This window comes from Eptatretus burgeri, chromosome 4 (assembly GCF_056783735.1).
Source record: "Eptatretus burgeri isolate ZD-2024b chromosome 4, Ebu_testis_v1, whole genome shotgun sequence".
Lineage (NCBI taxonomy): Eukaryota > Metazoa > Chordata > Myxini > Myxiniformes > Myxinidae > Eptatretus > Eptatretus burgeri.
Window position 1 is genome coordinate 101,836,847 of NC_140964.1, and position 27,306 is coordinate 101,864,152.

A 27,306-nucleotide genomic window follows, 5' to 3' on the forward strand; every position below is an offset into this window, starting at 1 on the left:
AGTGTCTCACTCCGAGAAGAGCCTGTACACGCTGGGCGAGACATGATTCACGAGAGCGGCAAATTTGTCAGCTCCCTCTTCGATGATGGTCAGATAGTGTGAGAAGGAACAGAACCAATGCGACCATTTCATTTCTGCGTCAGTCGCGTTTGGGTCTGCGTCGAACCTCTCTGGTTTGTAGATCTTGTCCATCGTTGGTTGAGAGAGCCGAGAAAACCAAATGGAATAAATTGAAATGAAGACGAGAGAAGAACCTTCAGAGTTTAGGCTTTATTCCATTTGATCGAAGCCGCTTCTACGGGCACACCAGGAAATACAAACGCAGCATGGAGTACAAGCAGTAAGGTACACACGCGCAACTAATCACCGCAAAATGAATCAGTATTATATATCAATCAGTGTTCTCACCATTCAATGAGCACCAAGTGAGCCGGCGACATACAACGGCTCAGGGACAAGCAAACAAACGGCTTTTGTCCCCAGGGACAAAACCCCGCGGCCGAGCCGAACCTCAGCTTTATCTCTTCTGTGCTCGAGCCGGGCATCACGTGGTCACACGTCACGACCTTCCATTCACCACAAGGAACTCAATAGAATACATTATAAGAGATGTAGAAGCACACAAGTGCCAATGCCATCACATGATTGCCATCACATGATTCTGCAATTTCTATAACACATCACAATCACAGTACTCTATAGCATGTTTACATATTGATACCTGTGAAGTTAAATTACGGATGAATCAACTCATTGTGGGGTGCCAGAATGTCTGGTAGGAATTGTATTGGGCAGAGAAAATCTCGCAAGGAAACCCGAGAGGAAAATGATGATGATAGTGGCTACTCCACAGAAATTCACTGCCATGTAATATGTGACTTGAAGACTAACTTATTTTGTTATCCCTAGATGTGCACTGCACTTGTACTGTCGCAGCCTGGTAATATATTTTATCTCCTATGACAACCAGGGATGACATCTCATAGCACTTTGTATCCAATGGAAAAGGCACTTTAAAATGTCTGCTATTATTAATAATGAATGTATACTAGCATATCACAATATATGTGATATGACATGACACACACAAAAAAGGAACCTTTTATACAAATACAGCATACATGTACCAATAGGAAGGAGTGTCATACACTCTCTGATTTCTATCATACTATAATTCTTTTCATCTGCATGAAACAAATAAAATGATTCAATACAATGTTTTAGGTGTAACGATAGACTACTCCACAGAAATTCCCTGTCAAGTGATATTACACAGTACTGTGTAGTACATGCATGAAGACACAAATTTTGATCATGCATTTAGTCTGGGTACCAAAAATAATAGTTTTACTTCCTTAATGATAACGGAATGTTTCAAATAGAACTCACCTCATGGTAGACATCAACTGCATCTTGTTGGTAAAAAAGGTTAGCACCAAGTTTTCAATTTCCGAGCTTTAGGTGACGAAAATGGACCATATGGCAAATTTATGTCGCCCTGTCTGTTTAGCATCAAACTGATGGTACAATGTTTCCCTCGTAATGTCATAAGCGATTAAGGGCACACTTCTAGACTTTAACATTCAAATTGATTTGAATACTGTATGCACAGCAACCACATTTATAATTGAAATGTTTGTTGAATATTTTCAGGATGAAATATCACAGTTAATTAATTAATGATAAATATTTAAACAATTTTGAGATAAAATTGTTAATGACGGCCATTTTGGACACCATTTTGGATTTTTGGAAGAGCTCAAACAGTTTTATTGGTACTTGCGTGCTTCAACATCTCTTAAAATGTATTCTATCGAGTTCCTTATACTTCAAAACATATATTTAGACATTTAAAGTGTGTTTTGGGGAAACCTACTTGCAAAGTTATGACAAAAAACAGTAAATATTGACGCCATCTTGGATTGCGGAAAACGGTCAAGGAGGATTTATGAGGACTTTTAGTATGTTATTCTAGACATATTCCTGGACCTATCCTGAAAAAATCAGCTTGTTACCAAAAATGTCCAGGTTAGGGCCTATTTTGACCTAATGCTCTTGGACTATTAACACTATTTTGATTAGCATAATTCTCCATGCAAAGCATCATGTGAAAATTCAAAATTACCTCGTGGAAAACGAGGCTTTCAAGATCCATGGAATCCCTGGCATTGAAGCTGAGTCTACGAGCCTCTCACTTCCCTATCGCCGACAGGTTGGTGGTCTCTGTCTTCTTCTGCCTCCTTTATGGTCTTTCACCCTGTGTCCTCTCCGTGCTTTGACGACTGTGGGGATTGGTTCGTGAAGGCGTCCGTTCACAAGGCCAGATGCAGGGTCTGTGAGAAGACATTCAGTATCGGGAATATGGGGGAAAGCACACTTCGGAGTCACACGAGGGGCACCATGACGTCATAAATTATTGCAAATGGCCAGTCTAACTCCCGTATTACAGAATTCTTTGGCTACAGGACAGTTATTTACACTTATCGTATCATGATATGCAGGATAAAGGATAATCCTGTATCTCCCAGTCACTATGTCCGATGAACTTTACTATACATATGCATGCATGCATGAGGGTCCAGGGTAGTTTGAATCCCCCACCAATGCTTGTCTACGCTCGTTTTGAAAGTCTGGGTAGAGGAGGCTTCTACGGTACTTTGCAGAAAATTATTCCAATCATCCACTATCCATTGTTTGAATAATTTATTCCTGACTTCTAGGTGGCTCCTTTCTTTGAAGATCTTTAAGGAGTGTCTTCTGGTGTTTGTGTTGTGCTGTTGGGTAAGAAGTAGTCTGGGTCCAGTTTAACTATTCTTTGTCAGAGCTGGTACACCAAGATCATGCCCCCTCCTCTTCTACAATGGAGCAGGGAATACATGTTCAGTTCAATGAGCCTCTGTTGATAGCTGAGATGGCGAATACCGGGGATGAGTTTGGTGAATACCAGCGATGAGTCTTCTTTGATGTTGTTCTCGCCTAATACCGTAGTCTTTGTTCAAGTCTGCCAACTTGAAGATCGATGTGCTTGATTTGTCCACGATGTCGATTATCCACGATGAAACCAATCGATTCAGCCAAGGCAGTGCTGTGAACCATGGCTTTTTGTCCTCTTGTCATAAGTCTTTCTTGTTCTCATCCCAAGCATGATTATAGAGTGCTTCAAGACATTTCTTGTGATACATGGCTCCAATGGCCATCGTGTCTCCAGCTCGGCAAGAAGGTTTGGCTCTTCAAGTTGAAGAGCCATTGAGCAAACATGCTCGTCTAAACCAAAGGTACACACTTGAGTTAGATTGTCTGTCGGTGACAACTGATGAGAGAAGAAGCATACTTTCTCTGCAAAACGTTTCTCTTGGATGTGAGCTGAGCGTGTGCGTTTTTGCGATTCCTGTTGAGTCTTTCGGGTCACTATCCATCTTTATTTTCGTCACTCTATTTAACTTGGTTTTGTTGTACTTGTCTCGACATGACTTCGGCCACTGGGCTTCAATTTGAAAAGTGTTTTGCAATACCGCAACCTCATCTAATTCGGCCAAGTTCAAATTTGATGGCAGCTCATAAATTTCTGCAAAGCTCTGTGTATTCTCTTCTCACGTTCCGAACCTGCACCGCAGTCGTTTTGTTTGAAGTTGGTGGGAAATCTAAGGTGGCCTTCTGTTACCTTTTGACATGTAAGACATGTGGACCAGTCGATGGCACGTGTAGTTGAAGGTGCTTGAGATGGACTGGCCAACAAGTGCTCTTCCAGAAGTGCATCCATGGTTCTAAGATGTGGCTGTAAGTGATACATTAGCCTGTATGATGTGCTACAAAACAAGAAAACTGCATCCATGTTTCCCACCACGAATACAACTATGAACAACAAGGGTAAATGGAAATGACATTTATGACCGAAACAATGTGAGCATGAGCACACACGAAATGTGATGACTGTGCTAAGACTGTTACAACACCTCTTTGTGTACGGTGTTATTTTTGTGCTTTCTCCCTCCCTCAAACGACACAGATGATTCAGAGGCGCTGGTTGTAATTGAGGCACAATTATATTCCCAGTATTTCCTGAACAATACAGCGCAACAGAAAACTTGGTTGTAGGTCTTAACAAGAACACACCAAAAGTGCCAACGTGGGGCTTTGTTTATAATGACATCTCTTTCACCTGGCAAAACTAGCACTCGATAACGATTTTCTGATGAACGTGAATGCAAGAAACACACCATCATTACTCGAGAATAACATAAAAGAAGAAGGGTAATTAGGTCATGCAAGAAACACAATAGCATTACTCAAGAATAATAAAAAAGAAGGGTAATTAGGTTATGCAAGAAACACAATAGCATTACTCAAGAATAATAAAAAAGAAGAAGGGTAGTTAAGTTATGCAACAAATAAAATCACTACAGGACTCAAGAAAAACAGAAAAGAAGAAAGGCAACTCGAAGGGCACTCGGTAGAGCGCATACCTTCGCCAAGCTGATTGGTTTATGTTTTGTATCCCACTGATAGGCCGGATCTGGATTTGGACCTGAACTAAAATTTAATCGCCTTGTTATTGTCACCTAAACAACCCATCCACCAAGTTTTGTCCAAATCCATCCCAAACTTTTTGAGATATCGTGCCATATATTGTTTTAGCCCTATCACTCAATGGTGAAGAATCATTTTAGAAATTCTCGGATCCGGATTTGGATCTTTCCCAAAATCGAATCAATTCTTCTTTGTAAGATAACCAACCTGCCTACCAAGTTTCGTCCAAATCCGTCCACAACTTTTTGATATATCCTGCTATTTGTCATTTTGGCCTTATCTCTCAATGGTGAAAAATCACTCAAAAAATTTTCGGTCCCAAATCCGGATCTTCACCAAAATCCAAGTAAAAAATACCCAAGCTCTCCACTAAATTTTGTCCGAATCCATGCACAACCTTTTTAAGGTATTTTGTTCACAAACAGACAAACAAGCAAACAAGAAAGATGTTGTTCATAGCACAAGACTTGCAAAATCTGTAAGAAATAATTTTTTTACCTAATTCAATGACCAAATATGCAACTCCCCTTCAAATTTCAAGTCAATCGGATGAAGATTGATGATTTTATAGAAATTTGGCCGATGTCGACTTTTTGGCCGATACCTCAAAAATACTTGTTCATTCAATTTAGTGATCTGATATGCAATTCTCTTCAAATTCCAAGTGAATAGGATGAAAATTTAGGATTTTATAAATCTCATCGAAGTTGTTGACCTTTAAGCCTATGTTGACCTTTCGGTCTATGTTGACTTCAAAAATAATTGCTGGTTCAATTCATTGACCTGGAATATAAATCCACTTCAAATTTCAAGTCAGTCAGATGAAAATTGAGGATTTTAGATATTTGACAAAGTTGTTGACCTTAGCCTTTGTTGGCCTTTTGAACTATATAGTCAAAAAACACTCACAGCCTCACTTTTGTCCTTCGGAATCTTCTGGTAAAGTTTGACACAGACAGCTGAAGGCATTTGCGAGTTATCACACTCGTAGACAAACGTACAAACGAGACAGACCGACATATGATGAAAATTTAAAATTTTCATCATAACAGTCAGACAAATAGGAGTCAAAGCATAACCTCCATCCACCTTCGGTGGCGGAGATAATTTGGTGATGCAAGAAACACAACGGCATTACTCGAGACAAACAGAAAAGACCAGTGATTCCTCAAGAATAGAGTTCATAGAACACTTTACCCCATACAGTGTTCAATTATATAATTCAATTAAAATATAATAATGATTTTAATGGTCGCAGAAAAACAAAATCTTGATGTTTAGTGCCGTGAAAGCAATGTCTTTTTCACCATTTTATTTAACATATCCATGTACTGCTAAGAGGAAGGGTTTTGAAAGTGGCAAAAAGTCGATTTGTGTTCTTCAGTGTTCAAGTATATAATTCAATTGAAGTAAAATGGAGACTTTAAAGGTCGCAGAAAAACAAAATCTGGAAGTTTACCACTGTAGGTGTGGTGTCTTATACACCACCTTATTTAATACATTACATTAGTTATTTGTGCCTGGTGTTGGCTTAATGGTTAGAGTGGTAGGCTTGGGATTATAGGATCCTGAGTTCAAATACCACTTGGCTGTTGAATTAATACCAGGTGGGGTTGACTGCCTGTCATCCTTCTGAGGTTGGCAAAATGAGTGCCAGCTTGCTGGTATCCTGTGTCGGAGTGGCAACCTGTCCAGGATTGTGCCCAATAGCCAAAGAGACTGCTTCGGCAGCACCAACACTCTGCACGTAGTCTGGTCCCAATGGATGGATGGATTAGTTTTTTTGTTTCTGTTGTTTGTGTGCTTTATAACGTCTTTTAAAACAATAAGTTTCCTGTTTGGAATAATTTTCAATTTTGTTTAACTGCCAGACAGGCAGACAGAGTAAAAAACATTGTCTCACTCCTCTCTGTGCATGTGCCATCATAACAAATTCAGAGCCAAAGTGGCCACTGATCTCAATACATGAGTGCAGTTTGGGATATGGTGTGAGTCGGTTCCATTCTCAAACATTGTAGAATTGTGCAAGGTTGCTCAATTGCAATGAAAAAATAAATATATCTCCAAGTATGGTTCTTACATACTGCATAGTAATGTTGATGAATGAGTAATTAGAAGCTTATCCTGATCAATAAAGCACACCAATATCTGAATATCCAGGGAATATATAGGACAATAAGTCCTATTGTCCTATATGAGAATATAGGACAATAATGAGATCAAATATATTTGCACAAAATAATTTCTGGAATGCAATTTTTTTTTCCTTCATTGCTTTTTAATTTAGCGATTTAATTATTCCCACCACAATGTCTGGTCTCAAAACTCTTTATCCACATTTTAATCACAATGCGTATTTCCGATTCCTCCCACAGAAACGCTTACTGGATGCTGTTATAATTTTGGGTGGTGGTGCAGGATTGTGTGCAGTTGTTGGAATGGTGCAAGGAAATGAAAAAATGTACCGAGAGTTCATCATGCCGTTAGCGCAACGCTTCCTCGATGCCGAGACTGCTCATCGTCTTTCTATCCGACTGCTGTCAATGGGACTCGTACCTCGTGCACGTCATCTCGATTCATCCATTCTCGTGAGAATGTGTAAACCCTGTTATGTGCATTGGCAGTGAAACTTCATAACATAAAATGTGAAAATACCAGAATGGGAAGGTTTTGTCAAAGGAAAGAAAACTCAGAAAGTCCATAGATGGATATGTGATGAGGGATGAGAGGGGCAGAGTGGTTGGGGGGAAGGGGAAAGGGTAAAGGGTGAGTGACCAGAAATTCTGCTGTATGTATGTTTACCTTCGCATTCTGCGAAAGGTTATGTTTTGGTCGGCGTGTATTTATTTATTTATTTATTTATTTGTTTGTAATCTTGTGATTCGTATAACTCAAAAAGTATCAAACCGAATTGCATGAAATTTGGTGGGATGATTGGTTATTAGCCAGGAAGCATTCGATAAGATTTTGGGATCGTTCGGGTCAAAGGTCAAGGTCAAGGTCACGAAAAGGTCAAAATCGTCTTTTTACGATAACACGGTCAATTTTTATTCAATTTGCATGCAACTAACGCCAAAATGTTCAGAATTCAACGCCTCATCTTGTGATATGCAATATGACACAATGACGCCCATACTCTTGTTACCGGTTAGGGGTCAAAGGTCAGGGGGGTCACGACCTTGAAAAATATGTGTTTTTTGTCATAACGCGGTCAATTCTTGTCCGCTTTACATGAACCCAGCACCAAAATGTTCAGAATTTAATGCCCAATCTTGTGACACAATGACGTCATAACACATGCCACCGGTTGGGGTAAAATGTCGGGGGCGGAGGGGTCACGCCCTTGAAAAATATGCGGTTTTCGGCATAACTCAGTCAATTCTTATTCGATTTGCATGAAACCAGCATCAAACGAGATTACCTTCTCTTGTTGAAACGTTGTATTCACCGAGCTTGCGAGTGAAGACTCGCCAAAACGACGTGAGTTGATTGTTGTTTAGTCCATAGCCCCTGAAAGTCGGGGGGGGGTCATGACATTATAGATATGTGGTTTGTGTCATAAGACCATTCATATGAAACCAGTTCCCCACACTCATACCAAGAACGAAAAAAGTAGTGGCGGCGAAGGTATGCGCTCTATGAGTGCCCGTTCTAGTTGTGTATATAATAGAATATGTGTGTGTGCGTACAATATGTGTGTCTGCTATATATCTGCTATATATGTGTGTGTCTATACAGGTAGTAGACAAAAAAAATGAAACACCTGGGTAAATGAGGGACACCAAGTACATATATTAAAAGCAATGGCTTCCACACAGGTGTGGCCTATTAGTTAATTAAGCAAATAACATCTCAGCATGCTTAGGGTCATGTAGAAAATGCTGCACAGACCTGGTTGCCTAATTATGGCTAGCATGGCTGCAAGAGGAGACCTCATTGACTTTGAAAGAGGGGTGATTGTTGGGGCACGTTTAGCAGGAGCTTCAGTGACAAAGACAGCTCTACTTGCTGATGTTTCACGAGCAACGGTGTCTAAGTTTATGTCGGCATGGAAATCCGAGGGAAAGACATCAACAGCAAAGGGCAACAGTAGGCAGAAATGCATACTCCAGGATTGTGATATCTTTGCATTAATTTTAAGTGCAAGGCAAAGCAGGCGAGCAACTGCAGATCAATTGACTGTGATTTTCAATCTGGGGTGTGAGCAGTCATTTTCACCAATTACGGTCCACCGTGAACTTGGGTGAAATACCATCATCAGGTTGCAGTGCACAAACTGCCGATCATACCTGGCAATACACGTTTGTGGGTTCAGTGGTGCAAAGAGCACAGGGAATGGACTACTGAGTAGTGGAGAAATGTGAGCGATATGGTCAGGTGAATCATCCTTCACCATGTTCTCCGCAAACGGACAAATGCACGGGTGGCGCCATCCGAAAGAATTCTACAACCCTGAGTGCTTGGTTCCAACAGTGAAGGGTCCTGATAGTTCTGTAATGTTGCGGTGTGCATTTTCCTGGCATGGTTTGGGTGCAGTCATTCCCTGAGAAGGCAAGATCAATGCCAATCGTTACTAAATGGTGCTGAATGATTATCTTCACCCCATGTTGCAGCATTTCTTTCCTGCCGGGAAGGGTGTCTTCCAGGATGACATTGTCCCCATCCACAGAGCATGTGTGGTCGCTCAATGGTTTGATGAGTGTAGTGGAAAATAACTCAATTTCCACACGATTGATCAGCATACAAAAGAGAATCTTTAATTTTGTACTTACGGAGGAAGAACATTCAATGATTCAATGAAGCATTCAAATGATCTTCAATAACAAGAAGCCCGAAGCAATCCCTCTTATACCCGTTTGACAGCCAAAAAATGGGAGGGTGTGACATTTGGCAATTCAACTACAGGAAAGGCTGATAGGCACAAGGCGAAAGTTTGCAGCATTAACAACCAGGTCAGCCTGTTTCTATGCAGCGAGCAAGACCTTTTCCATAGTAAGATACAATTATACTTTACTTGTATATTCATTGGTATCACGATGGAGGTCAAAAGACTGTCGGGGAAAAGGAAAATTTTACTGACAGTCAATTCGACTCCAGCACAAAAAAAAGTACTGTGTTCAATTAAAAGCAACACTTGAATATAATTGAGAATAAATGAATATAATTATTTTTCTTCCACATGAGCATGACACTGATGTTATCCATATGTCATGGTCTTCTCAGTCACCAGATCTGAACCCAATTGAGCATTTATGGGATATTGTGGAATGACGCTTGAGACGGTGTTTTCCACCTCCATCAAACAGGTGTGAATTGATTGACTTTCTCGTGGAAGAATGGTGCCGCATCCCTCCTGCGGAATTCCAGATGCTGGTGGACTCATGCCATGGTGCATACAGGCCGTACTGGCCGCACTTGGTGGCCCAATGCCTCATTAAGTGACTTTATATTGGTGTTTCCATTTTTCTTATCCACTATATGTATATGTGTGTGTATATAATATGCCAGCCTGTACTGGTGAACATGTATCACCAGTTAACCTGCATCCCACCAAAGGAATTTACATTTTTATGCCACCGCTGATGAAGTCGCTGGAGCCATTGTGTTTTTAGGTGTCTGTCCAGCTGTGTGTTCATCCCTGTGCCCATGATCGGTTTTCATTACAACAATAACTTAATTCCTTCATAATGGATATAAGGTGAAGATGAAACCAAGATATAAGGTGAAGATGAAACTAAGAAAAAAACCAAGATGGCACGTACAGTATAGTGTATTCAATTTTATTTTCTGGAAGTTGATAGGTGCAGTCTGTTTTTGGAAGCCATTTACAGTTTGTAGAATTTGATCCAATAGCACAAGCAACCAAGTTATAATCAGCATTTTATTTTGTCCCCTTCCCCTCTGATGGTCGGAGACGGGGTACATTAAAATGAGCTCCGACCGACCGTCCGCTCATCTGTCCACGTATTTTTGTGTACATGATATTTCAACAACTGTTAAACATTTAGCTTTCATTTTGCAGATATCTATTCCTCAAGACATTATCTCAACCTGCTTGGATCATGGCTGTGATTGGCTGAATTATGTTGCCGTGGCAACCATCTTGGTAACTCGGCTTGTGTACATGATATTTCAAAAAACTGTTGAACATTTAGCTTTCATATTACACAGATCTATTCCTCATACCACCCAAAAAACATATCAGCTACTTGTTTTCATTCTATAAAATTACTTTCAACACAGTCATCAATAATCAGCCATCACAACAGTGGTCTTGTGTATCACTTGACTCATCGAAACTCATAAATCCGAGTCAAGTTTTAACAGCCAAATATTGGCATAAGTTGCAGTTGTGTGGATGGTTCCATTGCCCCTGTTGTTTTTGCAATTCTTACTGGATAATACCATAGTCCATAGTTTGGTCATCGTTCCCACAGTCGCATGCTGAGCTTTCCTTGATTTTACATTTGTGAGGATGTTGATCCATCAAGGCACTGGATATGCAAGTGCAATTAAAGTGGATCATTGTTTATTCTTCGTTGGGTCAGCAATCAAGTATTTGTTTGGGATGTTGGTATTTTAATTATTTCCAAGTCACTGAGGGTTTTGGATGTGCTCCAGATGGAATTACATGATGTGAGATTGTGGGAGTTTAAAGGGTTTGTACCGTATTTTTCAGCGAATATGTCGATACTTTTTTCCCCGACAGTCCAGGCTTCGACTTGTATGCACTCAGAATCGACTTATCTATGGTTTAAGACATTGAATTGCAGAAACGAAAAAAAATTGCAAAGTGTGATATTTTCTGGAATAAATTGTATGATTGTTAATTGAAAACAAATTACAGCAAATTTACACTTAATGTGATGGATGCGTTCCTAAAAAGTGTGACGTTAAACAAAACTACGTTAAGCAGATAAGATATTCCCATCGACATGGTGTTATAATCATGGGGGAGGAGGGAGGGGAGATGCGTTACCAGGGCACTTTTTCGGTCACCCTAACATAACTTTACCCTCACTTAACAACATATTAGAGACAAATATTAAACAAATCAATGAAATACACAATTGGACAGTTAAATTAACAGTTACACCTCAAAATGTGGGGCCGAGATTGCTTGTCGGGACAGGAGAGGTGCTTGCATCTGCCATCAGATCATCTATAATTTTAGTTAGTTGTCGGGCCACCAACTTGTTCATCACAATATTGGAAGTACACTCACCGATGAGAAGCATCTTGTGCACAGCATGAAGGCAATTGATATTCACCCAACTCAAACAGGATTCCTTTGAATTCCTCACACCTCAAAACCTGGGTCTACACCCCAAAATCGTCTTTATATAAACAAGTAATAACAAAGATATGGCTCTTGGTGTTGTCCTGATGTTCATGAATTATGATGGTGACCATCTTGGATTCTGAGTTTTCCTCAAGTGGGATTTCTGGGGACTTTACTCCATGGTGTTCGGTAGACATCAAAGCAAATTGTCTGAAAACAATCAGCTTCCAACATTTTTTTTTCTTGGTTATAACTGTTATCCAGCTAATGCTCTTGTGCTAAATAGAGTACAACAGTGCAAGTAATCTTCATATAAGGTGACCCCAAAAAATTGGACCCCAGGAAAAGTTTAATAACCCCAATATTATACAATCACACTTTACAAAATTTGCAAATCATATTACTCACCCAAGTCAAGATATCACTGAAATCTTCAGTTCTCTCCAAATAAATTTGACAATTTTACGATGAAACTTGGCAGATACACCCCCTCCCTCAACTCAGTTCAGACCTGAAAAATGAAAGAGATTGAATCAAAACTGTGAAGGTTGTTAAACTTTTCCCAGGACCAACTTTTTGGGGTCACCCTGTACTTCTAATAACATGTGGGTATGTGTGGCAGGAAACTGATGTATTTGGACACAAGTTTTCCAATCCGCTGGGGATGGCAGCTGGTTTTGACAAGCACGCAGAAGTCCCAGATGCTCTGTTTGGTCTGGGATTTGCATTTGTGGAGGTTGGAAGTGTCACCCCAAAAGCACAGCCTGGGAACTCTCAGCCCAGGGTGTTTCGTCTTTCACAGGACCAAGCTATCATCAACAGGTATTATTCTCATTAGGTTATCCCTTGACAAATGAGAGGAATGTAAAGACATGGGAAATTATAGAAATGCCATTCATTAAATGCAGATATTATTTTATTGAGATATTTATGATGAAAGTCTGCTGCAGGTTGTGATTTCCTACCGCTTTGACTTTGCATAGTTTGCATTTCTGGATTGTTTTATATTTCTAGCTACTGTGGATCGGCTCGCTATGCTCGCCTCACCACATGTCACCGCAGAGGCACAGGATAGATTTAACTGAGGATAATGACTGTACGTCACTTGCTATGTTGTCATGATTTACACCAATCATAAGACAAACATTTATTTTATACAAATTTATTTGTAATATTGGTGATATTACATTTATTTGTAATCTAAAAAGATCCAAGTGGTCAAAAGCTCTAAATGGTCAAGTGTCTAAGCTGTCTCATCTGTCTGGAGCATGTAAGGTGACTAAATGGTGTTAATGTCTAAGGGGTTGATGTGGATTTTTTTAAACCCACCTTGTTGTGATCGTTGTCCTCCTGAGGGATTCTAACTGGCCGATTGTGGAATCCTATTTGACTTCAAGCAGAGTTTAACGTTTGTCCGATTTGATTATAAAATCCTACAAAAACCCTATCGACACTGATAAAACTGATGTCCACACAAGTCCTTCCTTGTGAAACAATTTATTTTCTAATTGTCCACCATACACTTTTCACCCTCATACAATGAACTAGAGAATCCCCATTGATTGCAATATTTTTGGTTCTATTTCATTTATTCTTACTTTAGTTAACAGTTAAACCAACCTGATTCAATTCACTACCACATTACATCTGAGAGTTTTATTCCAACTTGGTACTTGGTCAGTTCCAAGGAGCACAAGCCACTGAGATTCTAATACTTTCTCAGGTACTTGCACTGAAACAATTTTACATCTCAAAGCATTTTATACTTTCATGAGAGAGAGGTTGAGGGCTATCAACCCAGACTGCAGACGTGTCCTTAAGACGAGAATCCACTTCGTACATTTCTAGGCAAAGGTTCGTTTATCAGCTCGGTCACTCTGCTCCAGAACAACACATTTCTTATCATTTAGGGCAAAAGTCTTTTGGCCAGAAATGACAGCCAATTCAACTTGTAGCATAAGTTACATTTTCTGAAACTCCATTTGTTACAATTTAAAATACATTAATATAATTTTTTCCTCCACACTCCCCCATTTTTTTTTAAGGAAAATTTGAATAATTTTTCTTACACATGATTACCATGTCCCATTCCTGAAGGAGAAAAGATTTCCATTATTCAAGTTCGATCAACAATGGCAGCGAGTGCTCATATCAGAAAATGAGTGAGTTTCCATTTAATTTATGGCCTGTTCATCAGCATGTGTCACACATTGAAAACATGCTACCTGAAGTCAGAATATAAACAGGTCAGGGTGTGGATAGAGCAGCACTCAACGGGAAACACAATCGAAGCACTCCTTGAGCTGAGGAGAAGGTAGATGTGGGCAAGTACAAGCTTGGGCCGGACACTGGGTTGAAGGAGACGAAAAGGAACACATGTTGTAAACGACTCGCAGTGTGGAACTCCAGGCCTGTCGTACATTGAAGCAACCACAGCAAGTTCATGATGTATTTGCAGAGCGGCAATCGAGAGTGTGGCTGAGAACATTCCTCCACGCTGGCACCACACAATGCCGACGTTAAGACTTTGCTCAACCTTCGCCTCAGTGGGTTTTTTCTTTCTTTTCCCACATTGCTCCATCTTATCTCCTCAGGAAGGGGCATGATCACGTGTTGAATGCTCAATCACCCAAATCCGAGTTCTCCCATCATCCAATCTTTGTGTCGAAGTTCTTTCCAAGCTTCATTTAGACGAAATCGTACATTGCTTCAAAGACTGCTTTCAACACTCCAAAACAAACAAAGCATTAATTAAACACCAATCAATAAACGTCATGGGCACATGTATTTCAATAAGACTAACAAAGGTTCTTATAGAAGCATTTAAATTGCATTATATGTCATATCAATATTTTAATCCCTTTCCTTGTTATTTCCCAAAACAACATGCTAAAATATACAGAAATCCCAGTTGTACGAAAATTCAAAACATCCATCTCATTTGCTATTTCCATCGACATTTTAAATCTCTGACATTTCTCCATCTATCCACTTTTCTCTCACCAAAACAGCAAACATGCTGACATTTTTCTAACTCACACACACAAACCATGTATCACTTCCTCTGACCTTCTCAATTACGAATCCATTTTCCTTTATCAAAACAAATAAATCATTTTAAACAGTTGTACAAAAATTGTCAAATCACTTGTCAAATCTGTTATCACGCAAATATCATTTAAATTGCAGCTCAAACACTCTGTCTACACATGTAGCTCGACCCTCCCCAAATTTTATCCCAGTCTTGGAAAAACATCTTAAACATCAGACTAATAAACATCCAATCTCTCTTAAACAACTTTTTGGTTAAAACAATAAAATATTTCCTTTTAAAATCCATAAATGAAAAATTAAATCTTCAGCATCTATCCAATTAAATCATGAATTTACATTGACTGAATCGATCAAAGGGTTACACTGGGTTGTTTGCCATTGCCTTCCCAGCACAAGTTCAGGTAACCTCAACGTTCGCAGACCAATAAAACAATATTTCAACGTCCATCCGAGGGAATCATCTATTATCTGTGAATTTCCCCACGTGCTAAACATCATCAAATCATTTTAAATCTTTCCAAATCACATTTCTACATTTAAATCACATCTTTTAAGTACAATGGTTACAACTCAGATCAAATCTTCGAAACATTTCTGACACGTCCTCAGAGCTTGCCCAGCACTTAAACCTGCCGGGTTGTGTAATTACAAATCATCACAATGCCAGCGAGAGCTCAACTCCCAAGACTTCACGTTCCAAATACAGTATATCCCACATTCACAATTGTTATTTCACAATTTATTCAAAATCCCTATGGTTGTAAAATAAAACTTCAACACTTTTTCCTAAATGGACTTCACTTTAAACATTCAGTAGAGAGGGTGCGCCACAAACACCAAGGAACAAGGAACAGAAAGTTCTCTCCACATCCGGTGGGAAGAAAAGGAAAAACTCTGACAGGCAAAACCCACAGTTTGCATTACTCTGTCATGGCTTCAACACACACACTAAACAGCATTGCATATCATAGACTCGCGTGTGATCACGTGACAAATACCAATCACATTTCTATCTCATCCTCTTGAATCTGCATATGAATTGAATTTCACACCGAAAGCAAAGGCTCGAACACAGACTCAGTGTAAAGACATGCCACCTCCCACAGATCGAGTGGAGGGGGGTCTCACACAGTGTAGTTTGCGACCTTCGCGTGAAACCAAAAGCCAAGAATGCATAACATGCCGTTTCAAACAGACCCACAGCTTAATTCAGCACGAGTTGAAATATCGTCAAAATCCCAACAGAACACGTTTCATTGCAGTGAATATTGGACTCACACAAGTTTCATTTTTTACTCTCAGTAACACATGTATCTCAATGCAAATCACCAACCACGCTCCCAGTCGGTTAATCATCTCCTGCACGCTACAAAACGTTTCGTGCAAATCATTGCATTTACAAATCCGTAAAACCTCCACACAATATAATATAACAACCTCACTGCCAACAAACTTCCAGTGAGTTCAATGAACAAAAAAGAACTCTTATAACTCTTACAAACAGGTAACTTATAATATTTATCTATTTTAACCCTATCTCGGCGTCTCAGCCGTGTCCTCGGCCATCTCTCTCACAGCCGGTCCGTATCAATGCAAACATGTGGCATGTCGCTTCATCATGCCCATTTAATTACGCATCTGGCTCCTTCTCGAGCCTCTTCTTGTCATCTGACTCCTCTTCTTCTCCAGCACTTTTCTAAAACAACTACAGTACTTATCATTTACTTTAAAACGGACTCCCTCCGCCGGATCCTCTTCTTTCTCTCAATAAAATTATCTGACAATGAATTTTTCTTTGTTCGAAATGCGTTACCTGCTGAGAACGCTCTCCCTTACCTTCAATCAAACACTTGTCGTTCCTCCAGGCATTGCCTCCGGCAGATTAAGCACCTCCGGTCACGAGCACCGCACCACGTCGGTTCGAATCCGAGTCACGGCACCAACTGTTTTGGACTTTTAAAACCCACCTTATTGTGATCGTTGTCCTCCTGAAGGATTCTAACTGGCCGATTGTGGAATCCTATTTGCCTTCAGGCAGAGTTTAACGTTTGTCTGATTTGGTTATAAAATCCTACATAAAACCCTATCGACACTGATAAAACTGATGTCCACACAAGTCCTTCCCTGTGAAACAATTTATTTTCTAATTATCGAACATACACTTTTCACCCTCATACAATGAACTAAAGAATCCCCATTGATTGCAATATTTTTGGTTCTATTTCATTTATTCTTACTTTAGTTAACAGTTAAACCAACCCGATTCAATTCACTTCCACATTACATCAGAGAGTTTTATTCTAACTTGGTACTTGGTCAGTTCCAAGGAGCACATGCCACTGAGATTCTAATACTTTCTCAGGTACTTGCACTGAAACAATTTTACATTTCAAAGCATTTTATACTTTCATGAGAGACAGGTTGGGGGCTATCAACCCGGACTGCAGACGTTTCCTTTAGACGAGAATCCACTTCGTACATTTCTAGGCAAAGGTCCGTTTATCAGCTCGGTCACTCTGCTCCAGAACAACACATTTCTTATCATTTAGGGCAAAAGTCTTTTGGCCAGAAATGACAGCCAATTCAACTTGTAGCATAACAGTTACATTTTCTTTAACTCCATTTGTTACAATTTAGAATACATTAATATAAATTTTTCCCCCACAAGGTAAAGAGGCGAAGGTGGTGGTGTTTGAGTTGTAGTTGTTTGAGAATGATGTTGGTGGTAGCGATTTGGTTGTTGGGGGATGATTGGTCCAAAATAATGATAGAGAAAAGAAAAACGGCTAACTCGAAGGATCACAGCTCTGTGAACATGGAAATTCCCTCTAAACAATGGTGGGGAAATCTAACTACACAATTACTTATCGTCATAACTGATCTTAGGACCCTTTATGGTGTATTGTGAATTTCCACAGCCGTAACAATATATATCTATATCTGTGTATATATATATATATACACATATATATATATATATATATATATATATATATATATATATATATATATATATATATATATATATATATATATGTGTGTCGAGCGAGAGTGAAATTCAACATGGGAATGAATGTCATCATTGTTTCCATCTTGCTATTCATGTCCTTGTGTTTGGTACTCTTTGTAATCCTTATTATTCAGACAATAGTCTGTCTTATAATGGCATTTAGATCAGCTGCAGTAGCCAGACTTTCCCAGAAAATCATGAGGCAGGTATTTAGCCAGGATAGTGGCACACAATGCCAGGCATGATAGCTGTTTTTCATAAAGTGATCATGTAGGAGCTTACCCATCTACGAGAGGCATACAGAGTTCAACAATGTGATACAATAGTCCAAGACATGAAGATGTGCCAGCATTTTTTTCATCATATGAGTATATTGGGGGCTTTCAAGTCGGGGTAGCACCATTGATATCAGGAGAGCCACCTCACTGATATCTGTGACTGCCGTAGTCATTGGTTACAATTTGGGCCTTAACTCTCACATATGAATCATAGTAGTACACCAAGAGCCCAGGGGTACTTGGTTAGTTGGAAAGGTAACCAATTTTATTGCCTACCACAGTGTCCCATGTCCATCCCTGGGTGCAGAACTGAACAACTGGCATGCCCCCAGTGGTGGGTGTGGCCATGGGGGCATTACTAACTTACCCCAAAGTTGATCTGGATCAGCTTTGTATGGTAACCCATAATATATCACTTATATTGCCCAAATGTCATCCCTAGTGCAAAACTTGGCTAATGCCAGTCATTTTCTATGGTGGGGTACCCCCTCCAGTCATTAATATATGACACTTCAAAGTTGATCTAGATTAGCTCATGAGGTAACCTCTTGGGATCTATTAGAAAATGTTCAGTAGGACCCCATGTGTTATGAATGCCCATTGCCAGTGGTTTCCATTGGTGGGATACCCCTGCTAGTTGCCCTGAAAGTTGCCCCTCCCTGGATTGACCTCGATCAGCTCATGAGGTAACCTCTTGGAATCTATTACAAAATGTTCAGTCGGACCCCATGTATCATGAATGCTCATTGCCAGTGGTTTCCTAAGTTGACTCTCCCCTGGATTGACGTAGATCAGCTCGATGAAATAATCTCTTGGAATGTAACAAAATTAGGCGACCTGATTTACCAGGCACTAGGTATCGAAAGGCAAGAGAATATATATATATATATATATATATATATATATATATATATATATATATATATATATATATATATATATATATATATATATATATATATTATTTGGGGTCTTTCAGGACCATGGACTTCAGACCCATCTGCCAGTGGACACCCTATTAAAAAGAAGTGAAAGTAAGCATTTTTCATTACGAGATAAATTTATGGGATATATTTCCACAAGCAAACTTCAAACATCAGACAATTTAAAGTCTTAAACAACCATAAATACAAAAATGTAGGATAAGAAAATAATGTAATGATCGACTAAGTATAAGAGTACTGGTACAAATATGTAGCTTAGAATTATAGTTTCTGGATTATCATAGTGATTACCCAATGCGATCAGATTTCAGAGCTTTCTACAGTAGGTGTCCGTTCTGGCAATTTGGTCACGTTGGCAACACCCAGAATTCCATGTGACACTGATTCCAGATGTTCATTGTTCATTACTGGAATTATTTTTATACTGGGGTTGATACCTTTAAAACCAAGATAAGTAATTTTGAATATGCTTTTCAGTCCTGAACACTTGTTAACCGTCTGAATTCCAAGCCACGGACGACATAATATTTACATTGATTTGTTCTACCCAGTACTGTATTACGTAAATTAAAAATTCAAGCCAAGATGATCCTCTTAAACTGGGTCGATCTTGCATGCCAATGTGCTCCATGGCAACATACAAAAACTATTTTTAGAGTTATGAGTCGTAATCATATGAAATATCAAGATTTCATCTTGGAAGGAAAGCGTCCACTTTTCGATATTAAGAGCAAAGATGAAGGGCAAAATCACCCGCAAATGTCAATTTCTTCACTGTCAGAATCAGAGTCTCCACTCCATGCATTGACTTCACTATCGCTATCACTTTGTTCTTCATCACAGTCCTGTTGATCTATTCCATCGCCAGCTGATGTCACGTTAAGACAAGGAGCGATAGTTGGACGAAGTTTATGGAAATTATAGACTGGTATGATTGGCTGTATCATTCAGTCCCATACATATTGGGTGTCAAAAATGCTGGACTACATTTCATATTTATAAAACTCAACTTCTCAATCATTGGCCCCTAATACAAGATTGGGGCATTCATAGTTCTTTCAAGTGAACTCTTTCAACATGCCTATATAGCGTGGTCTAATAAAATGTTACCAATTCTAAATTGTTGTCATTTCCAGAAAAATTAATATTTTACTCTTTAGTTCAGGTGAATGATGGTTTAGCATCAATTTTTATCTACCAGCATCAGTTATATTCAGAGCTGGAGTGTGACAGACCCCATTCCAAACCAGATTATATGAGGATCTTCCCATGAACTTGAGGAAGAATTGCTCCAAGTAGAATCACATTTAGATGTCTCTTGGGCAGATTAAAGGGAAGGGTGTAATAATACTGAATAGTGTTCAAACCTGGTGCTGTAACTGAAGAAAAAATGCATCAAACAAAAATGTCATGCCTCTGTGACAGGTTTCTGAAAAAAAAGAATCAGTAAAGCCTTCACCTGGAATAAATTACAATGATGTTGATTTCGAAAAGGTACATTTTATTGGACCACCCTGTAATTGAAAGAAAGCCTTATTTCCTACCTGCTGAACACCTGTGTTTGATGGTTGACCGTTGGGAGCAGTGGTATCTGTGTTCACTTCAACATCCTCCTGATTTGCACCAATATTTCCTGCATCGTCCTGCGTGACATCATCAGCTGCAAACCCGACAACTTCCCGTATCTGAGAATCTGTTAGCGTAAGTCCTGTGTTTACTTCATCAGTACGATCGACACCTCCTCCTCCCGTATCCTCCAGACTGCGATAGTCTGCATCCTCTGAATCTTCAGTATCCACATGTCCTCGATCCTCCTGTATCTCTGAACGATCCTTATCCATGAAAACACCACAATTACCCTGAAAAGTTATAAAAAAAAAGTTGTGGTAATACAGATTTTCTTATGGAAAAGATAGTGAGATATCTAGTGCTATATATAGATATGGTTCAAAATTTACATTTGAATTGACATAATCCTCAGAGAAAGATATTGTTACCAGTCCATTTCACTGAGCTACTTACAGTAATATTTAACTTAAATTATAGGCCTGCCTCATCAAAAAATCGACTCAATTCTACATTTATAATGTTGTGATGCTTCAGCATTGTCACTGTCAGTGGGGATGTCAACAACCATTTTGGATTGTCTGAAATTGAATGAAACCATTATTTATTAGTTTACCCAGTATCTAAGGGATATCATAGCTCGATATGATGGAGTTTAACACACTGGCCTAATACTAGTGTTTTGAGTGGGGGAATTCAACCGTGTTCAACTCAAAATCAGTGGAATTTGGTAGGTCGGCCCCGATCTAATAGTGCCATCCGATATTAAACTATGCCCTCTCTCACTGATGCAGCTTCAACTGGTGTTGTCGGATACCGGCACATGTTTAAGACTGCACTCCATGTCATTACACATGTTCAAGTGGGTAGGCCATATATGAAAATAATCATGACACCTTGCAACATGTGTGATGCATGCTACATGTACATCATGCACGACATGCTATAGGTAGGCCGGGCCTTACCTAGCCAAGATTTTCGAGGCCTATATTCACTACTTCTCTGACAGAAACAGACATATTCATAACTTAGCAGTATGCCCACATTATTGCTTTGTTCCTTTTCCTTTACGCACCTTTTTATCTAAAGACAATCTCTAAAACAAAGCTGTTGACTTGACAGACATGTGACAATGACAGTGCAATAAAAACAATGACAGTGCTGATCAATGCGCTGCTGCCACCTTTGCTACACTAACATAACTAAACAACACATGGATCATTCTTGGGTCTGGTTGGTGGGATGCATTGGAGAAGAAAAAAAAGGAAGAAATAAGAGGATATACTTGGCCTTTCATATCACTACGTGATATCACCTTGATTTTATAGGGCCGATAATGGCATTGGCGCTGACCCTTCTGTAATCCTGATGTAAGACCTTGTTGTGAATTCAATAAAGACCCACTAAACGAAAAAATAAACCTTGATTTTAAATTTTCAGGAAGTAAGACTTTCATTGGAATGTGCATCTGGAAAGTTCTATTAATCCAGGGAGGGGCAACATTCTGGGCAACTGGCAGGGGTAACCCACCACTGGAAACCACTGGTAATAGGCATTCATAATACATGGGGTCCTACTGAACATTTTGTAATATATTCCAAGAGGTTAGCTTATGAGCTGATCTCGGTCAATCCAGGGCGGGGCAACTTTCAGGGCAACTGGCAGGGGTAACCCACTGCTAGAAACCACTGGTAATGGGCATTCATAATACATGGGGTCCTACTGAACATTTTGTAATATATTCCAAGAGGTTACCTCATGAGCTGATCTCGATCAACTTTGAAGTGTCATATATTAATGACTGGAGGGGGTACCCCAACATAGAAAATGCCAGCCAAGTTATGTACTAAGGATGATATTTGGGCGATATAAGTGATATTTTATGGGTTACCATACAAAGCTGATCCAGATCAACTTTTGGGTAAGTTAGTAATGCCCCCCCCCCTCGCCACACCCACCACTGGGGGCATGCCAGTTGTTCAGTTCTGTACCCAGGGATGGACATGGGACACTGTGGTAGGCAATAAATTGGTTACCTTTCCAGCTAACCAAGTACCCCCAGGCTCTTGCTCTATAGCTGCTTATGTGTAATAATGGTCTCTGCTAAGCAGCTAAATTATGTAAACTAAAGTGTGAAACTGTACATCACTGCCTTGTGGGTTTTAGACCGATAAGTTGAAGGCTAAGGGAGTGGCACCTCAAAAAATAATTACCAGCATCCTCCCTTTCTTAAATTTGTGCTATTCCTTTGGCCTCCTCCCATCTGCCTGGAAATGAGCTAACATCACTTCCATATATAAAACGGGTACAAAAACAGAAGGTTTAAAATTCAGACTCGTGCACTTATTTTCAATCTTTGGCAAAGTCATGAAACCTGTCATTGCAGCTGACATCCCTTTTCTTCTTTTCCCATATCATGATCTCTTACCATCAGTGTGGATTCTGGGACCAGTAACTAAACTCTGTACATTCTGCTGCTGCTCTCACTGCAAAGGTTGAAGGCCATACATTTCAAAGAAGAGGCCAGGACCATCTCCTTAGACCTATTTTTGGCATTGACACAATCTGGCATCTTGCTCTGCTTGACAAGCTTGCTACCTGTGGCATACATTGCCACCAATATGCCTGGGTTGCCGACTTCCTCCTCTCCCATTCGAGACTATGCCTGGTGTTGGCTTAATGGTGAGAGTGGTGGGCTTGGGATCCTAAAATCCTGTGTTCAAATCCAACTCTGCTGTTGAATTAATACCAGGTGGCGTTGACTCTGCCTGTCATCCTTCTGAGGTCGGCAAAATGAGTGGGCCAGCTTGCTGGTATACTATGTCGGAGTGGCGACCCGTCCAGGATTGTGCCCAATATCCAAGGAGACTGCTTAGGCAGCACCAATGCTCTGCACAGAGTTTGGTCCCAATGGATGGATGGATTTGAGGCTAAATTGCCCCAAGACAGTATTTTGCTTAGTCTTGTTCCCCATCCACTTTAATGATCTATCCATTGCTCTGTGAAATTTCTCTTTTTTTGCAGATGATTCCACACTATGTCATTCAGCCCTCCCACCCCACTAACAGACAGTCAGTGGTATTACGTTGTGCTGATCTTCAGGATTTGATTAGGTGCTGCTCTGACAGATGGAACATAACTTTCAATCATGGCAAATATCACATTCTCACTTTGTCGCTCCAGAAAGATCATCAAAAAACCAACTTATTTCCATGGTCAGCCAATGGAAGCGGTTGCTTCTCATCAAGACCTCATCATTAGGAATAGTATAGACTGAACAACCTCTCCTGGGCTGACCGTAAAGCAAAATTGGTCTCCAAAAAAGCTGCAGACTGTGTGATCCATAAACCTAAGTTGTTTCTTGAAACATCAGAGCTTGTCACGGCCTAAAAGGCCTTTGTGCATAGCTCCAGGAAGTACTGATCTCCCTTATTGACGAGCACCCCTGTTTCACATCTTTCTCTCCTGCATTTTGTGGAATCCAAAGCTCTCAACATATTGGCATCTCCTACAATTAGGGCAAAGAACAATGTCTACAACTCTTACATCGCATACAAGTTTATGGCCTTTGTATTGTTTTTTAAACCTCCTTTCCTTCTCTGCTCTGGCTCTCTTTACTCTCTCGGGTGCTACGGTTTGGCCGTGAAAGAATAGCATACAAATAAACACACAAATGCAGAAACAAACACACAAACACTTTAAAATATTTATACAGATTTAAGTCAGGCTGGATCCAAAAGGTGACGTTCCATTGAGCTATTCATCCAATTTTTATATGACAAGGATTGAAAAGCTTTAATACCTATTTTTCAATTCAGAGAGAAGGCAGTTTAAGGTAGTTTTGTTTGAGCGATGTTCACAGTTTAAAATGGCTTGTAATAAATATGTTGCTTGTTTTAAAACAGCGTGATCACAGCTTTATTGTTTTGTAGATATGGCTTCAACAGCGATGGGTATGCTGCAGTGAGACAGAGACTGGAGGCACGAACTGAGATACAGTTTGCACTGTCAAAAAGTAAGTGATGAGCACGGCCTGAGGTTGAGTTGATTAGGAAAAGTTAGGTTTGCAACATTATCACTTTGCATGTGCTGTTGCCATTTGTCCTCCCATAGGATTATATACCCTCTGGAAATGGATGCATGTTATTCTTAGTGTGCAGTTGAGTGCTGTTTGTAGTTCCTATTTGTCACATGTGATTATTTTTCTGGCATCATATACAGGTAGTGGACAAAAAAATGGAAACACCTGGGTAAATGAGGGACATCAAGTATATTGAAAGCACTGGCTTCCAACAGGTGTGGATCATGTGTTAATGAAGCAAATAACATTTCAGCATGCTTTGGGTCATGTATAAAAATTCTTCACAGGCCTGGTTGCCTATAATTATGGCTCACATGGCTGCAAGAGGAGACCTCAATGCCTTTGAAAGAGGGGTGATTGTTGGGGCGCATTTAGGCCTAAGTCACATTTGCTCTACGGCGAGGATACGGCGGCCATACGCCCTCTGAATTGACAGAAACGTGTGGCGGCCTCAGAGTTTCTGAGGTGGCCTCAGGGTGGCCCTACGCCGTATGGCTATATTTTACAGGCCGTAGGGTCGCCGTGGAATTATAGCGCGGAGTTATAACTTTTTTCATTTCTACGTTCGCCGGAGCAATTTGACAAGCCGAAACAAAAGAACTGGTTCAAAAAAACCCACTCGTTACCGTCCGTCTGGCCTTACGTTCGCCTTCGGGCCCCACTGCGGCCCCCCTGCAGTCGACTTGCGGGCACCTTGCGTCTGCCTTGAAAATTATATGGCCGCTGCAGGAACGCCCTAAGGCCACCGTGCGACATCAAATCAAAGACCGTACAGCACCCCCACGTTTTCGGTCTCCACAATTTATAAATACGCCGTGCGGCTACCCGAAAAATAAAAACATATGTGACTGCTACATTGTGTGACCGTGGAAATACTGCGGCTGCCCTATAATTGCTAGTGGCCGTATATTTTGTAGACCCTACGGCCACCATGCCAAATGTGACTTAGGCCTCAGCAGGAGCTTCAGTGACAAAGAGAGCTCAACTTGCGGATGTTTCACGAGCCACGGTGTTGAATGTGATTTCAGTATAGAACTCCGAAGGAAAGGCATCATCAGCGAAAGGCAACAGTAGGTGGAATTGAATACTCCACATTCATTTGAAGTGTAAGGCAAAGCAGACAAGCAACTGCAGGTCAATTGACTGTAAATTTCAACCTGTGGAACGAGCAGCCATTTTCATCAATTCCGGTCTGCTGATAACTCCACAGAGTGGGATACCATAGTCAGGTTCCAGTGCACAAACCACTCATCACACCTGGCAATGCACATTTGTGAGTGAAGTGGTGCAAAGAGCACAGGCAATGGACTACCGAGCAATGGAGAAATGTGATATGGTAAAATGAATCATCCTTCATTATGTTCTGAACAAACAGACGAGTGCACGTGTGGCACCAACCTAAATAACTCTACAACCCTGAGTGCTTGGTTACAACGCATCCCTCCTGAAGAATTCCAGATGCTGGTGCACTCGATGCCACAATGCATACTAGCTATACTGGCTGCACGTATTGGCCCACCACTGTGTAGAGACCCAACACTGTATTAAGTGACTTTACATTGGTGTTTACATTTTTCTGTCCACTTACCTGGAGGTCAGCTATAGTAGACTTTGGTTGAAAGGTGTGATCGCATCTTTAACATGCAGAAGAAAGTATGAACAGGCAAAAGCTACGTTGACTTCCACTTCATTATTTTGCTTTTCTCCTTGATGCTTCATTTTATCCCAGTCTCTGTTTAAGCCAACCTCTTTCATATCATGGTAAAGAGTGTGCTCAGAGGCCACTCATGAAACTCACATTTGAGGTTTCTCGTTGATTTTCGTTTCTTCTTCCAAGAAACCTGGTTTACTACTTGGCAATTTTTTTTTTGACAAGTGTGTTGATCACCTCCATTTGTTTGTTTGTTTGTTTGTTTGTTTGTTTGTTTGTCTGTCCACTCGCCTCTTTTTTTTTTTTGTATACCTTGGTCGAGGCTCGTATGAGAGCAAACACACAACTCACAGCAAGGAGGCATGAGACAAGAGGGGTGGGAGTGGAAGGGACAAAACAGTGGGGAACAGACACATTAGGTGAACTGTGGAAGGGAGAGGGATGGGGATGGGACGGGGAACATGGCGAAGAGAAGATGGACATTTCAGGGACTTTCAGGAAGGAAAGCAGGAGAAATGAAGGAAGTGGGCTTGGGTGGATTATCGGGGGTAGAAAAGATCGAGGATTTGGATGGGGGAAGATAAGAGGTGGTGGTGAACAGCTGTTTTGAAAGCCTGGAGGGAAGAATGGGAAAGAATAGAGTGAGGAAGTTTATTCCAAAGGCGGGAAAAAAGAGGAATGAAAGAGTGAAGATGAGCAGTGATTCGTGATATTGGTAGTTTTACCAGAAGGGGGTTGTTGGCGGACCTTGAGCGCCCTGTGGAAATGTGGTGGGGACAAATCGCAGAGAGAGCAGGGGGGGGCAAGGCTGGAGAGGAGTCTGTAGAAGACAGAAAGACCACCGACCAACCTGCGGTGATTGAGTGAGAGGCCCAAAGACTCAGCTTCATTGCGGGAGATGCCGATGATCTTA

At 40.4% G+C, this 27,306-nt stretch overlaps 1 protein-coding gene across 2 annotated transcripts in view; it reads left to right on the forward strand.

The window, feature by feature from the left end:
* DHODH (dihydroorotate dehydrogenase (quinone)) overlaps window positions 1-27,306 on the forward strand; it is a 52,359-nt gene that overhangs the window by 4,562 nt on the left and 20,491 nt on the right. For both annotated transcript variants that reach the window (XM_085879494.1, XM_085879495.1), the window contains exons 2-4: window positions 6,903-7,115; window positions 12,432-12,631; window positions 24,594-24,676. In XM_085879494.1, coding sequence (XP_085735620.1) covers window positions 6,903-7,115; window positions 12,432-12,631; window positions 24,594-24,676 — 496 coding nt within the window. The remainder of the gene's footprint in view (window positions 1-6,902; window positions 7,116-12,431; window positions 12,632-24,593; window positions 24,677-27,306) is intronic.